The following is a 13,173-nucleotide window of genomic DNA, read 5'->3' as shown; positions in this document are numbered from 1 at the left end:
AGAATCCCCCCCCCTCCAATCCTATCCGCTCCCTTACAGTACCAATATTGTGTGTGCATTGCTCCCCAAACAGAGCTTACACTAAGCTCCTTCTCTCTGTTTAAATCCTGCCCAAACAGAACCAAGCAATGGCTACGTGGTACCTTTCAGGGGATCTTAGCCACAACTGCTCCCTGCCCATAGGACTCACTCTGCCAGTGGAAGGGGGTGAGAGACCGGATGGCTTGTTGAGGCCTCTGCATCCTCTCTCCTCTCCAAAGCTTCATCAGAGACCGACAGGGCCACAGTCTTCCCAGGCAGGAGATGATCGCTGAAATACAGAGCCGCGGTGACACAAAAGTGAGTGTCATCCATGTATCTTTATTGCCAGCTCTTGTGTCTTCTGATCTCATGCGCAGAGATTACGCCATAGGGAAGACTGAGCAAGAAGGAATTTAATGGATTCCTCTGGACTAAAGACACGAGAAAGAATAACTATATCTGTCCCTAAGCTAGTGACCTAAATGACCTAAGCTGTTCCAGCAGGTCATTCTACATAGAAGGGATCACAAAAGCAGATACATTGTCAGCAGGTAACGATCTCAGACTGGTGTCTGAATCATGAATAAATCCAGTTGATATCCAGGGCACTAGGCAATCCCCAGGTAGACCTATTTCAGTAAAAACATGCCAAAAAGCTTTTTCTTCACTAGGGAAGCAAACCAGAAATCACTGGGGACAGATGCTCTGGCCCAGAGAGGGGCAAATCCGCTACTGCATGTCTTCCTTCTGTAGCAAGAAGGGTAATTTGAAAAATCAAAAAGGAGGAAACAATGGTTATTCTAGTCAACCCAAACTGGCCATGGTTCTCAGACCTAGTGGAATTTTCAAGGGACCTTCAATCTATCCTCCCAGCAAGCTCTTATTCAAAGAATTGCTCCTCCTTCCCTCCCCAGATTACCTGAACCTGACCGCTTGGCTATTGAGTAACAAGCCTACACAAGATGATACTTTCCCAAAATAATGGTGACCTTCCTAGCCTTCCACAGACCTTCCACTACTTCGGCCTATGTAGGAGTATAGTCAAAGTCTCTTATTAGTGTTGAGATAACAAGATCATCTCCAGGAAACCAGATAACCCAGATCTCCTGGATCTATTACAAGATAGCCTAGATTTGGTCTTAAGCTCTCCTGCAATTACATCTGATCTCTTATATCGCAACAGTAAAAAGTATCATAAATATAGGCTCATGCATGTCTCTGGTAGACATCCCAATGCTATCTAAGTGCCTTATAGCAGTGTGTCTATCCATACTAACACTCAGGCTTATCTTCCTCACCTCTGACCAGACCACGGTGCGTTGAGCTTTCATAACTCCAGTGCAGATGGATGAGTTATCTAATTTCCCATATTTTCTCACTATAAATACATGCTTGATGGTCCGAATCACCTTTTTAGAAGAGTTTCTGAAACCTCTGCTAGAAGACATGAACCTTGCTACATATTCCAGAAGGATAAGACAATACTTCATACTTCAAAGTCATTTGTTACTAAGGTTAACTCTTCCTTTCATACATCACAGGATATCGCTCTTCCTCATTTTGCCCAAAGTCTTAACATGACAGAGAAAAAGCTGGAGATGAGAAGTGCTGTTAAGATTTACTGGGATAGAAACAATCAGTCCAGGAAAACGTCATTAGTCTCCTTTTTAGTCTAAATGCCGAGGCTTAAAATAATTTAAATCTGCTCTAGGTAGATGGGTGAAATGTTGCATTGTTGAAACACATGCAGCTGGAGATCAAATGGCCCCAGATTGAATTCTGAGTGTGCCAGAGCAGCTCTCTGGGCAAAGAGGGCATCAGTCACCACACAGGTAATCTATAAGACCATGCACCTGATCACCAATCATCATAATCAGTATGAGCATCCTCTATAACAGTGATCTCCAAACTTTTTTTGATCGCGCACCCCATCAGTAAAAATTTTTTGAGCACATACCCTCTGCTCCTGGACGAACTATCAAAGCGCAAAAAAAAAGCTGACTGCCGAGGGGAGGAGAGGAGGGAGCAGCGCTGCTCCGGTGGCGCTCCTCCTGCTGTGCACCCCGAAGGATCCTCTTGCGCACCCCCTGGGGTGCGCGCACTCCACTTTGGAGACCACTGCTCTATCACAATCACTTATTTTAATGAGATTGTATATTTTGGGGAGCAATTTAGCTGCTTCATTCTTAAATTTCTTCATCACTTTTAGGTGTGTGCCATCCGATCCTGAGGATTTGATTCTCTTATATTCTGTATGTATAGGTGTCTCTGCTGTAACCCAGAGCAACAAAAGTTATGTGTGTGTGGGGTCTTCTGTTCAGATTAGTGTAACCTCTGCAATTCCTCCCTGTTCTTCTGGTGAGAGGCAGAGGGATTTGCTCGCCCTTGGAAGTAGAGAGGCTTCATTCCTAAACCCAGAAATCTCCCAAGACCTGTAGTAGCCTCTAGGGAGCTACTAGAGACAAGGGCCATTACACTGTGCCTTTGAACTTCCTCTAGGCTCCATGACAGCATGGTCACTACCTCATTCAAAAAAACCATTAGAGGTGCTATAAAAGGAACTGAGAATCATGGGTGAGAGGCACAGTCCTGTCCTGATCAGAATCTGGCTAGGAGAAAGAATCAAAGAACTAGGAATAAGCGGTCAGTGTTCAATACGGTATAAAGTTGAACAGCGAGGTGATGGTGCATTAATAGTCTGGAAACAAGAGTAAACAGTGAGGTAGCAACATTTTGCAGATGACTCAAAATTATTTAGGTTAGTTAAGAGTAGAGAAGACTGTGCCTAAGTCCAGGGGGACCTATTAGAGCTAGGTAACTGAGCAGCATGATGGCAGATGAAATCTATTGTTCACATGTGCAAGGTGATGCACATTAGAACAAATAATTGTAACTACTCTCGCGCATTGCTGCTTTCGACAAATAACTGAATACACTCAGGAAAAAAGCCAGGGGTCTTGTGGAGAGCTCAGTGCAAACATCTGCTTGGTGTACGGTGGTGATCAAAATAAAATGGTAGGATGTCTGAAGAAAAGGATAGAAAATAAAGTTAAAGGTATTATAGCGCTATTGTATAAATCAGTTGTATGCCCTCACCTTACATATTGTGTTCCGCTCTGGTCAACACATCTCAAAAAGATATAGGGAAGAAATAGAAGTGGTCCAGAGATACTTCCATATGGAGACAGATTAAAAGATTAGGTCTGCTTAGTGTAGAGAGAAGTCAAATAAGAACGTTCATGATAGACACATACAAAATAATCACTGGCACAGGAAAGAAGGAACTTCTCTGACTATATTTTAACGTGCATAGAGGGTTAATTCATGACCCCTGGGACAAACTATGCAGAAGATTAATGGGTGTGAGATGCCCCCTAACTCACCTATGTGGGTTATCTTTGTCGTGCACCAAAATGAGCAAGGGAGAGGCGCTCCTGACAACTATTACACTCTCTCCCATATAGGTGGGCAGGGGTTGAGCAGGCACAAGCAGGAGTGGGTGAAGCTTTCACTCTGCTACCCCTTTACCGTGCATCAGTCCTTGTAGCTGAGCTCATGCAAAGGAAGCATTAGGGACTGAATTGTGACTCTTGGTCTACTTCTGGGACAGCACAACTGTGCACTTCCCCTTAATCTGGTCCTGTGGGAATGCCGTGATCTAGACCTTAGGGTTGGTGAAAAGTGCTGCATTGGCAGCCCTGGAGTATGAAGACTTATGTTTATCCACACAACAGGCTGTGGCAGATTACTTCCACTAATGGTGGACATTTCTGCGAGAGGTCCACAACTCACCAGGAGCTAGACTTGAGAGAGTCTACTAATCTCATAAGCCACCATGCCAGGGACATAAGCCAAGTTTGCTAACAAAAGATGTGGTGTCCCAGCAGCAGTCTCCTAACCTGTCCATTTACCAAAACACAGACAGCAGGTGCATGATGGTATGACTATATTATATCTATAGAGAGAGAGAGTGCAAGGGTCACACCCATGAGAATGGCATTGTTCAGATGCTAATCAGGAATTGTAGACTTGGGCGCTTGGATGTGTTGTGATAGACTCCCTCACTATCTTTGTGCCTTTGTTTCATGAGTTGGTTTTTTTTTAAATTCTCTTCAAAAATATTTTCCTTGTTGTGTATTGCTACATTCAACATTGGCCTAACTCTGCTGCCATTGAAGTCTATAGTAAAACTCCTGTTGACTTCAATAGAGTTAAGTCAACACTGAGCATGTGTGAAAATTCTATCATATATTTCCTGCTACATGCAGCTTTATAAAATGTATTGAATATAAATGCAGGCACACCCCACAGTGAGGAGGTACAGATGTGCCTCTAAGCCAGGGGTAGGCAACCTATGGCATGTGTGCCGAAGGTGGCAAGCGAGCTGATTTTCAGTGACACTCGCACTGCCCAGGTCCTGGCCACTGGTCCGGGGGGCTCTGCATTTTAATTTAATTTTAAATGAAGCTTCTTAAACATTTTAAAAATCTTATTTACTTTACATACAACAATAGTTTAGTTATATATTATAGACTTATAGAAAGATCTTCTAAAAATGTTAAAATGTAATACTGGCACGCGAAACCTTACATCAGAGTGAATAAATGAAGACTCGGCACAGCACTTCTGAAAGGTTGCCGGCCCCTGCTCTAAGCCAATGCAAGAGATCTTGATTTGTATTTCCTCTGACTTGTACCGCAAGCACCCATAAACAGCTGGGAATGTGGTACTTTGAGGTATTAAAAGATTGTGGATTCAGTTGTTCACATAGATGTGGGCACTGGCACTGGTAGGAGGAATTTAAAGGGTTTGACCTATCTGTGTGGATAGATAGTATGTAGATAGCTATGGCAACCTGTATACAGAAGCATCTCAACCAGTTCTATCTTGTTCACTGTAAATCAAAAAGTTGCTTTCAAGCAGAAATGACCCGTGATTAGAAATATTACTTTAAAATAGTATTTTCTGTTAGGCGTTTTTCATGTATTTCATATGAAGGATGGTTCCAAGACCCTCCACCTGCATAGAAACAGTACTTTTTGACATTTCTTTTTCTCCAGGAGTTAGTGGCTGTGGGTGAACACTTTGATATAGTTTTTATTGATGCTGATCAAAGAAATGCCGTTAACTACTACAACTTTGTCATGGATAACTACTTGCTGAGAATGGATGGAGTGATCTGTGTGGAGAATACTCTCATGAAAGGACAAGTTTACCTGGAGAACATATCTGATGAAAATGTATTAGCTGTCAGAAACCTAAATAATGTAATTAATTCAGATCCTCGCGTTGAGCAGGTTAGTGCTATACAATTAGTTAAGGGTTATATTGGTATTGTAAGCATCTATGAAATTGCTTCAGCAGTATTGTTTTTTAAGAGTCCTGGACGTAGGCTCTCTCACTCTTGCTGTCTATTCCCTACAGTAGTGGCCATGCTAGAAAAAATACTTTGGTCAGTTCTAGCAGTGTATGCAAGAGAACCAAAAAGGAGTCATGATTTTATTCACTCAGTGGAACACTAAGCATGATTTACTAGATCCAAATGATTCATACTGTGCATCATCCTGCTCAATTTTGTCATCAAGAACAATTGACTTCAATTGCAGAAGAGGGTCTTTGACACTTTAACTATCCAGGCCCTGAAATTTACTCTTAACCACTAAGTCACCCTGGTACCTAGCCTGCACATCTTACTTTCTTGTGTTTGGACAGTGGCGTTGGGTCTACAAGATGCTGTGTCATTTTCACTAAGGTATGGTTGCCACCTAGACAATGGCACCAGGTCACTAGTTCAGGCCCGCAAATCGTAGTGGTGGAGCGTAAAATGTAAGCAATATACAGAAGTACACAAACAGCGGTAGGTAAGATTGTCCAGAGAATATTAAAAGTTATTTATTTATTTATTAATTATTAAGCTCCAAGAGTGATCTCGGTACAAGTCCCAAAGAACATAAAATCTCATGAGACAATCAAAATCAGATGCACTGGAAGTCCCAGAGGCTGTCTCTTGTTTATAAAACTGGAAGACAAAATGACGTTTTTATTGATCTAGCATTTGTAAAAGTAGTGAGTCTTGAATGGGAATCTGAGGTAACATGGAGGACTGTCATATTGGGATAGGAAGGGACTTCCAAGTGCAGGGAGCAGCATGCAAAGAGAAAACCACCATAATACCCAGCATGGGCCTAGCCCAAAGCCCACTGAAGTCCATGGAAGACTCTCCAACATAGGTCAGTGGTCTCTGGCTTAGGGCCAGTGTGGTGTCCCCTGAAGTTGAAAGGTTTCAGTGTTGATTTGGACACTTGTGTTTTTCCAGGTTATTTTACCTGTGCAAGGCGGAATGAGTGTCATCCGAAGGAGCCGTGCACACGCAGATAGGGTGATTGAATCAAAGGTGTGTATTTTCTCTCCATAAGCAGCATGGCTGAAATCCTGGCCCCCGCTGAAGTCAGTAGCAAAATTCCCAGTGATTTCACTGGGGCCAGGATGTCACCCTTTGTTTTCACTTGACGCATTAGAGAGACAATCCCGTTTGAAGAATGGATCCTGCATGCATCGCTTTCCCCAGTAATTGCCTAAAGAGTAAGAATCATAAAAGAAACAAGTATCGGAGTGAGGCACATCATAAATTATAGTGTGCCGTGGGGCAGCCAGCTGTTTTCTTTATATCATTGTATCGCTGATTACAGTAACCCTGCCATTTCCCCCCCTCCTACCCTATCCCTTTACATGTCCGCTATGCAATATGCACCCAGTTTCCCTCCCCCACCGTTCCCTGGATTAAAGCCTCCCGCCTTGCAGGTCCTACAGCCCCATCCCGAGCCTGAACGTCTACACTGCAGTTAAACAGCTCCTCAGTCTGAGCCCCGAGAGCCCAAGTCAGCTTGCCCAGGCCAGCCACAGACATACCCGTAGTGGAGGGGTTGAAAGTACATTGTGCCTTTGGAGGTGTTATGCCTTTGACATTCACCACGACCCCTGGGTACGCAAGGGAATTCATTGAGAAGTGCGCTACCCTACACTTATGTAACTAGAGCATCCAGTGAAATTTTCAGCAGCAGAGCAGAGCCATTCTGCCCCATTGCCTTGCCCCTCCATACCCCCTCTGGAGCTGAGAGCTCTGCTGGCATTTGGACTTCACTGAACTGGGCAGCCTGATTTCATCCTACCTTCTGCACCAAAGTAATAGGGCAGGAAGGAACAGCTCCTGGCACATTCTACCCCCCCACCCTAACACACCTGAGCAGTGTGCCCTTTTTACCAAGAGGGCTAATGGCATATTGGGATGCATTAGTAGGAGCCAGCAGATCGAGGGAAGTGATTATTCCTCTCTATTTGGCATTGGTGAGGCCACATCTGCAGTATTGCATCCAGTTTTGGGCCCCCCCACTACAGAAAGGATGTGGACAAATTGGAGAGTCCAGTGGAGGGCAATGAAAATGATTATGGGGCTGGGGCACATGACTTACGAGAAGAGGCTGAGGGAACTGGGCTTATTTAGTCTGCAGAGCAGAAGAGTGAGGGGGGATTTGATAGCAGCCTTCGACTGCCTGAAGGGGGTTCCAAAGAGGATGGAGCTCGACTGTTCTCAGAGGTGACAGATGACAGAACAAGGAGAAATAGTCTCAAGTTACAGTGGGGAGGTCTAGGTTGGATATTAGGAAAAACTATTTCACTAGGAGGGTGGTGAAGCACTGGAATGGGTTACCTAGGGAGGTGGTGGAATCTCCTTCCTTAGAGGTTTTTAAGGCCTGCTTGACAAAGCCCTGGCTGGGATGATTTACTTGGGGTAGGTCCTGCCTTGAGCAGGGGGTTGGACTAAATGACCTACTGAGGTCTCTTCCATCCCTAATTTTCTATGATTTGTGGGAGGGGGGAGGGGAGGCTAATGGGTTTAACATAACTGAATTTTGACCCTCAGTGCATTGTGCTGTTTTGCTACAGAAAGAACTGGTGAAAGATGATGTCTTTTGGGGCTATAACAGATGTCACATCCTTGATCGCCTGCGTTTGGATGGCAAAGTGGCCTACATCACAGGTGGAGGCCAGGGGATAGGAAGAGCCTTTGCTCATGCATTAGGGGAAGCAGGGGCTAAGGTTGCCATTGTTGATCTGGTACTTGCAAAGGCGGAAGTGGTAGCAGAAGAGCTCAGCCTGAAAGGTAAGCAGTGTACTAACTCTCTGGTTGCTCTTATACTTGCACTTCTACAGTGTGCATCCCTGTAATGTCTGTGTGCTTTGTTATTTTAAACTTTCGTAGCTGGCAGCCTATTGGAGAATATCTTGTGTCGAGTTTTGATGCAGAATAAGTCAAATAGCAAATAGCACACGCATGCCACAGTCGCATCATGCAGCATCTTAGCGCTGCCTCCGCAAGCAATAACCAATGTCACATTGCCTGCTGGTGTTACCTCGCAGAGTAAGTGCAACCAGGAAAGCAAATTACCCCATATAAAACTCTTTATCTGGGGTACCTGAAGGAAAATGAGCCATGACTGACGGGCACAGAGAATATCAATCTTTTATTAATAAGTGCTATATAATACACATCAATCATCCAGAAAGAGAGGTGTTCCATACATTATATCACGTGGCAGCTAAGACACTTAAGATGTAGCTGATAAAGAAAAGCCAGACACAGCCCATGCACCCTTTAGTACATATCCCAACCACAGCTTCTCCTTTCACACACACAACCAATCACACGGCCACATGTCCTGGGTGCGTAGGATAATATTTCTTATGGCGTGAATCTGTCTCCTGTATATCTAATAATTATGGGCCAAAGTCTTTGTTCAGAACCCATTAGCTTCCATGAGGATTTTGCCTGAGAAAAGGCTGCAGGCATTGTGTGTGTGCCTTTACTTCCACTCACTGCATCATAGCGTAGCCATCATTGAGGAATGATTTGTTCACAGGGCAGAAAGCAAGGAGAGGAGCTAGGGAAGGGGCTGAAGAGAAGCAATGCTGATCACGCCTGACATTTTTAATGGGGATCAGCTTTGAGGCATATGCCAGACATAAACATACTGGGGAAAAAAAAAAGATTTTCAGGACTGCCTGATTTTGGTTGCCCAATTTGGGACCCATTGAAAGGTCCCGATTTTCAGTGGCCAGGGTAGCCAGCACTTTCTGAAAATCTGGCCTCCTAATTTTTGGGTGCCGATCTTTTTAAAGCCATCCAAAATCATCAATAGTCACTTTTGAAAACCTTGGCCATACTTCCTCAAAACATGCATGAGTGAAAAGCATAGAGGTCAGATATAAGTACACGATACTGACATACATCACAAGTAAAATCCCAAACAATAGGTGAAATCTTCTACAAACCATTTACATTTTGTGTTTTTATTACTACAATAGGACATAAAATTCAATTCCTCTCCAAAGACATTTGCAAATATGATAAAGCTAAGCTATATTCATAAAGGAAACAGAGACAATTGGAAATAGAGTTTTAATGAGAAAAGAGATGAAGTATCACTCATTTTAGAATTCCTCTTGTGAAAGTATATCCAAGCCTTCTGTTACATCGGATTCTTCAATATCATCAAAGATGTAGCTTCATTCAGGAAAGTGGGATGCTGCCATCTGGGTCCGTATTCTAATATTTGTGTAAACGGATATTGCAATAGCCTGTATACTACTGCAGGAAGAACCTAGGTGAGTTTTTTTGTGGTGCATTAGCTGAAGTAAAAATTTTCCTTCTAAAATGAAAATTGGTTGTGAAAAGTATGTTTGCAGCATTGCAACGCCATAATCCATTTGGTTCTTCTGCAGAACAGTTACAGTGCAAGCAGTGGCAATAAAACTTCCTTCCACTGTCCTGCCATAGTGCCTCAGTCCATTTCCTGAGGGCATATCTCTGTCAGAGAAAGGAGTGGTTTAGACTCCATGTTTATACAATCCTTGGTCTCGCCGGTAAGACTGTTAAAAAGGTGCTAGTTTATGCAGCAGAAACAGTACTAAGTGATGTGAGACTCATTTTACCTAGGTCATTGAATACCAGTCTAATGGTAAGGCTTTGATTACTGGGTCTGGTCATTGGATCTTTGACTTTGTAGTGGGATCCAGAGCAGTTCAGTTCTAGGTCATTATAGATCAGAACAAATTCCTTGAGATATCCCATTCTTCCTTCCTGAAAAAGTTTCATGTTCTTGTACACCGAAGGATCCTGGAACACCATAGCTACTCCTTGAAAGTTAACTAGCCTTTTGGACATGCTTTCACGGTTAGATTATATGTATCAAGCAGGGTATTCTGAAGAAAATGGGTTATTTTAAGGGAAACATGAGACTTTGTTGGAGATGTGACAATTTGACTGTTGGCAAACTCCTTTTGGAAGCCCAGTTTAACTTTTCTCTGGGACAGTTTCAGCAGAGGAGTTTATCATTCTTTCCTCAACTGATGCCCAGTGTTTCTCAACCAAGGGTTTGTTTCTCCTAGGGGGTTGACACAAAGCAATCAGAGTGGTAGTAAGGCATGAAGTTTTTATTACAATCTAAAGCAAAGAGAAAAACCTCCATCTCTCACTCCCCACACATCCTTGCCCTTTAAGGTAAAGAATTCACTGTCAACCTTTCAAACAGAACTGGCTGGAGGATGACAATTCGGTTTTGTCACAACTTGGAAGTTTTGACATTTGTTTTTGACCTGCATTGGAATGAAAACAATTTTTTTAAAGTGTTTGTAAAACTGAATTGTGTCCAAAATGTCCATTTTTGGATCAAAATGGTCCAGATTTTTAATCTCTCTCAGAAGTGACCCTAGAGTCCATCCTGGACCCCAGCAATCTTTCCACTGCAAATTTGTTCAAAATCAATACATCTCCATGTAACATTTTTGGCTTGGATGAAACAGAATATTTAGCTGAAAATACATTTAGTTGAAAATGTTCTGACCAGCTCTATTCTCGTGTAAATTATACAGGTTTATTACAGATGCACTTACTATAAAAATAAAAGTAAAACTTGTAAGGGAGTTTGATTTCAAATTAAAGGATCACCAGCTTGACAGGTTGAGAAACACTGCCCTGCATCATCACCTGATTGGAACACACATTGAAAGATTCTGAAAAGATCAATCATAAGAGTTCCTTACATTTGTGCATTTTGTGTATTGTGTATCAAGGAACATTTGGCTGCCTTCATTAGTGGTGCCATCACCCCAGAACGAGTTTTAGACATAGAAACATGGCAATCCCAGTCTTTGGCTTGTGCTGGGCGGATGTACCCACACATAACAAGACAGTCACTGCCACAGAGGACTAAATCAAGTGCTTCACTCCTTTCCAGCTGTGTCTTTGGCTGGTTTAACCGGAAAGCTGTTTCCATGAACTCCACATAGTTAATCCACTGTTGCAGAAAAAACTGTTCCATGTGCACTGCACATGGAACCCATGTCTGCTTTGTGCGATGCTCTGTCCTCCTCTAGTGGTATATAACCCAGCTAGAGATTGGTGAGTCTGCTACAGCTTTGACTAAGAGCCATGTCTCTTTTAGCTCATACAGGAGAGGCTCATGCGTTTAGTTCCAGTGGTCCCAGGTTCGATCCTACCCACTGACGACCGGAGTCTGTTGACATTATACATGCTGTATCTAGGGCTTTGAGAGAATTCTGCAATAAACTGACCCATAACATACATTTTAAGGCCCCCAATCCTGCAAACACTCCCATGAGTCCCACTGCCCTCATGTGTGTTAAATGACCAGAATCATGCTTAGATGCCTGAAATTGCTCATCTCAACAAACATCTGCAGCAGCATCAGGACTTAAATAGACGGCTTTAGCTTTAACTCTGAATTATCTTGGATTTATAGGCTCAGAACTGGGCTACCACTTTAAGACTACCTTTCTAACTGTTTAATTTTCTTTTTAGTATATTATTTAAAGAGGGTTCTTTACCTTTTCAGGCTCTAGAGCAATTTAATGGATACGATTAGTACTGGCTAAATTTGGTAAACTATTTTTAAAGAGAAACCACATTTCAGTCCTTCTTTAGATGCTCACATATCACTCCCATTAGCATTAATGGCAGCTGGGGATATGTACCTGGGGAGAACAGAATTTCTTAATTGTTTGATGTGATGCTTGGATCCTATCTGGGGACTATTCTCTCACTGTTGCATGCACACAACTCCTGTTAACTTTAATGGGAGTTACACGGTGTACATCAATGGGAGATCAGACCCATATGTTAGCCATTGGATTTCCTGATTTAAGTGTGACTTTGATAAGGTACAGCAATTATTAATATCTCTTCTGCACAATCACTACATTGCAGCAAAAATATTATTCATTTTGTCTCAAAACACTTTTATTTTATGCCGAAGGGGAAAAGAACTCTAGGAATGTATCACCACTGGTGGGAGTCGGGATGCTGGGAAATGTTGCAAAAAAGGTGGCGAAAATGATCTTGATGAAATTCTGTGTAGTGTAAAATAGGGTGAACTCTGGGGGAAAAATCTTCTTTATACCTATGAATACAAGGTAAGGCCCCGATTCTGCAATCTTATCTATGTGGCTGGATCGCCGCTGCAGTCAGTCAGACAGACTCCATGCAGGCTCAGGAGTCCATCTCCACAGATCCGATTGCAGGACTAGTGATAACATAGGAATATGTTTACATTTTGGTGTGTCTGTATATACACACACACACACACACACACACACACACAGAGGTTTGAGACAAACCAACATAGGTCAATGGACAATCCTGAGTAGTGTAGGACACCAGTTACTCCTCAAAGGAGATATTTTTGGCACCTCAGCACATTGGTACCAAGGTGTTGAAGAATGAATAGCCTGGTTGTTGGGTCATATGCATGGACTGAAAGGCAGATTTCTGGACCGAAAAGCGTGAGATTCGACTTCTTCAACTAATGGACAAAGTCTGTTAGCATAGAAGCAAAAGCAGATATACCGATGGAGCTGGTCAGCATTTTTGGATTTTTGAGTTTTCAGCAAAATTTGTCATAAAACCTGTCGATTTCAATGCACATTTTCATCAGTTTTATGGGGGCTTTGGCAAGTATTATAGCATATCAACATTTTCCCATTATCCAACATATTGAGAAAAGTCAAAATTACAACAACATTCTGAGAAGCCAATGCATTCTTTTTAAATTCCCACTTTTCTATTCTTTGACCTGC

The 13,173-nt window shown here is 42.7% G+C and overlaps 1 protein-coding gene across 2 annotated transcripts in view; it reads left to right on the top strand.

The window, feature by feature from the left end:
- LOC120369035 (2,4-dienoyl-CoA reductase, mitochondrial-like) overlaps positions 1-13,173 on the top strand; it is a 50,995-nt gene that overhangs the window by 18,895 nt on the left and 18,927 nt on the right. For both annotated transcript variants that reach the window (XM_039481915.1, XM_039481916.1), the window contains exons 5-7: positions 5,082-5,318; positions 6,338-6,415; positions 7,966-8,182. In XM_039481915.1, coding sequence (XP_039337849.1) covers positions 5,082-5,318; positions 6,338-6,415; positions 7,966-8,182 — 532 coding nt within the window. The remainder of the gene's footprint in view (positions 1-5,081; positions 5,319-6,337; positions 6,416-7,965; positions 8,183-13,173) is intronic.

The sequence above is a fragment of the Mauremys reevesii genome, linkage group 7 (genome assembly GCF_016161935.1).
Source record: "Mauremys reevesii isolate NIE-2019 linkage group 7, ASM1616193v1, whole genome shotgun sequence".
In the NCBI taxonomy this organism is placed as follows: domain Eukaryota; kingdom Metazoa; phylum Chordata; order Testudines; family Geoemydidae; genus Mauremys; species Mauremys reevesii.
Note: the sequence above shows the minus strand (reverse complement) of the source record. Positions and strands in the feature narration are given on the sequence as shown.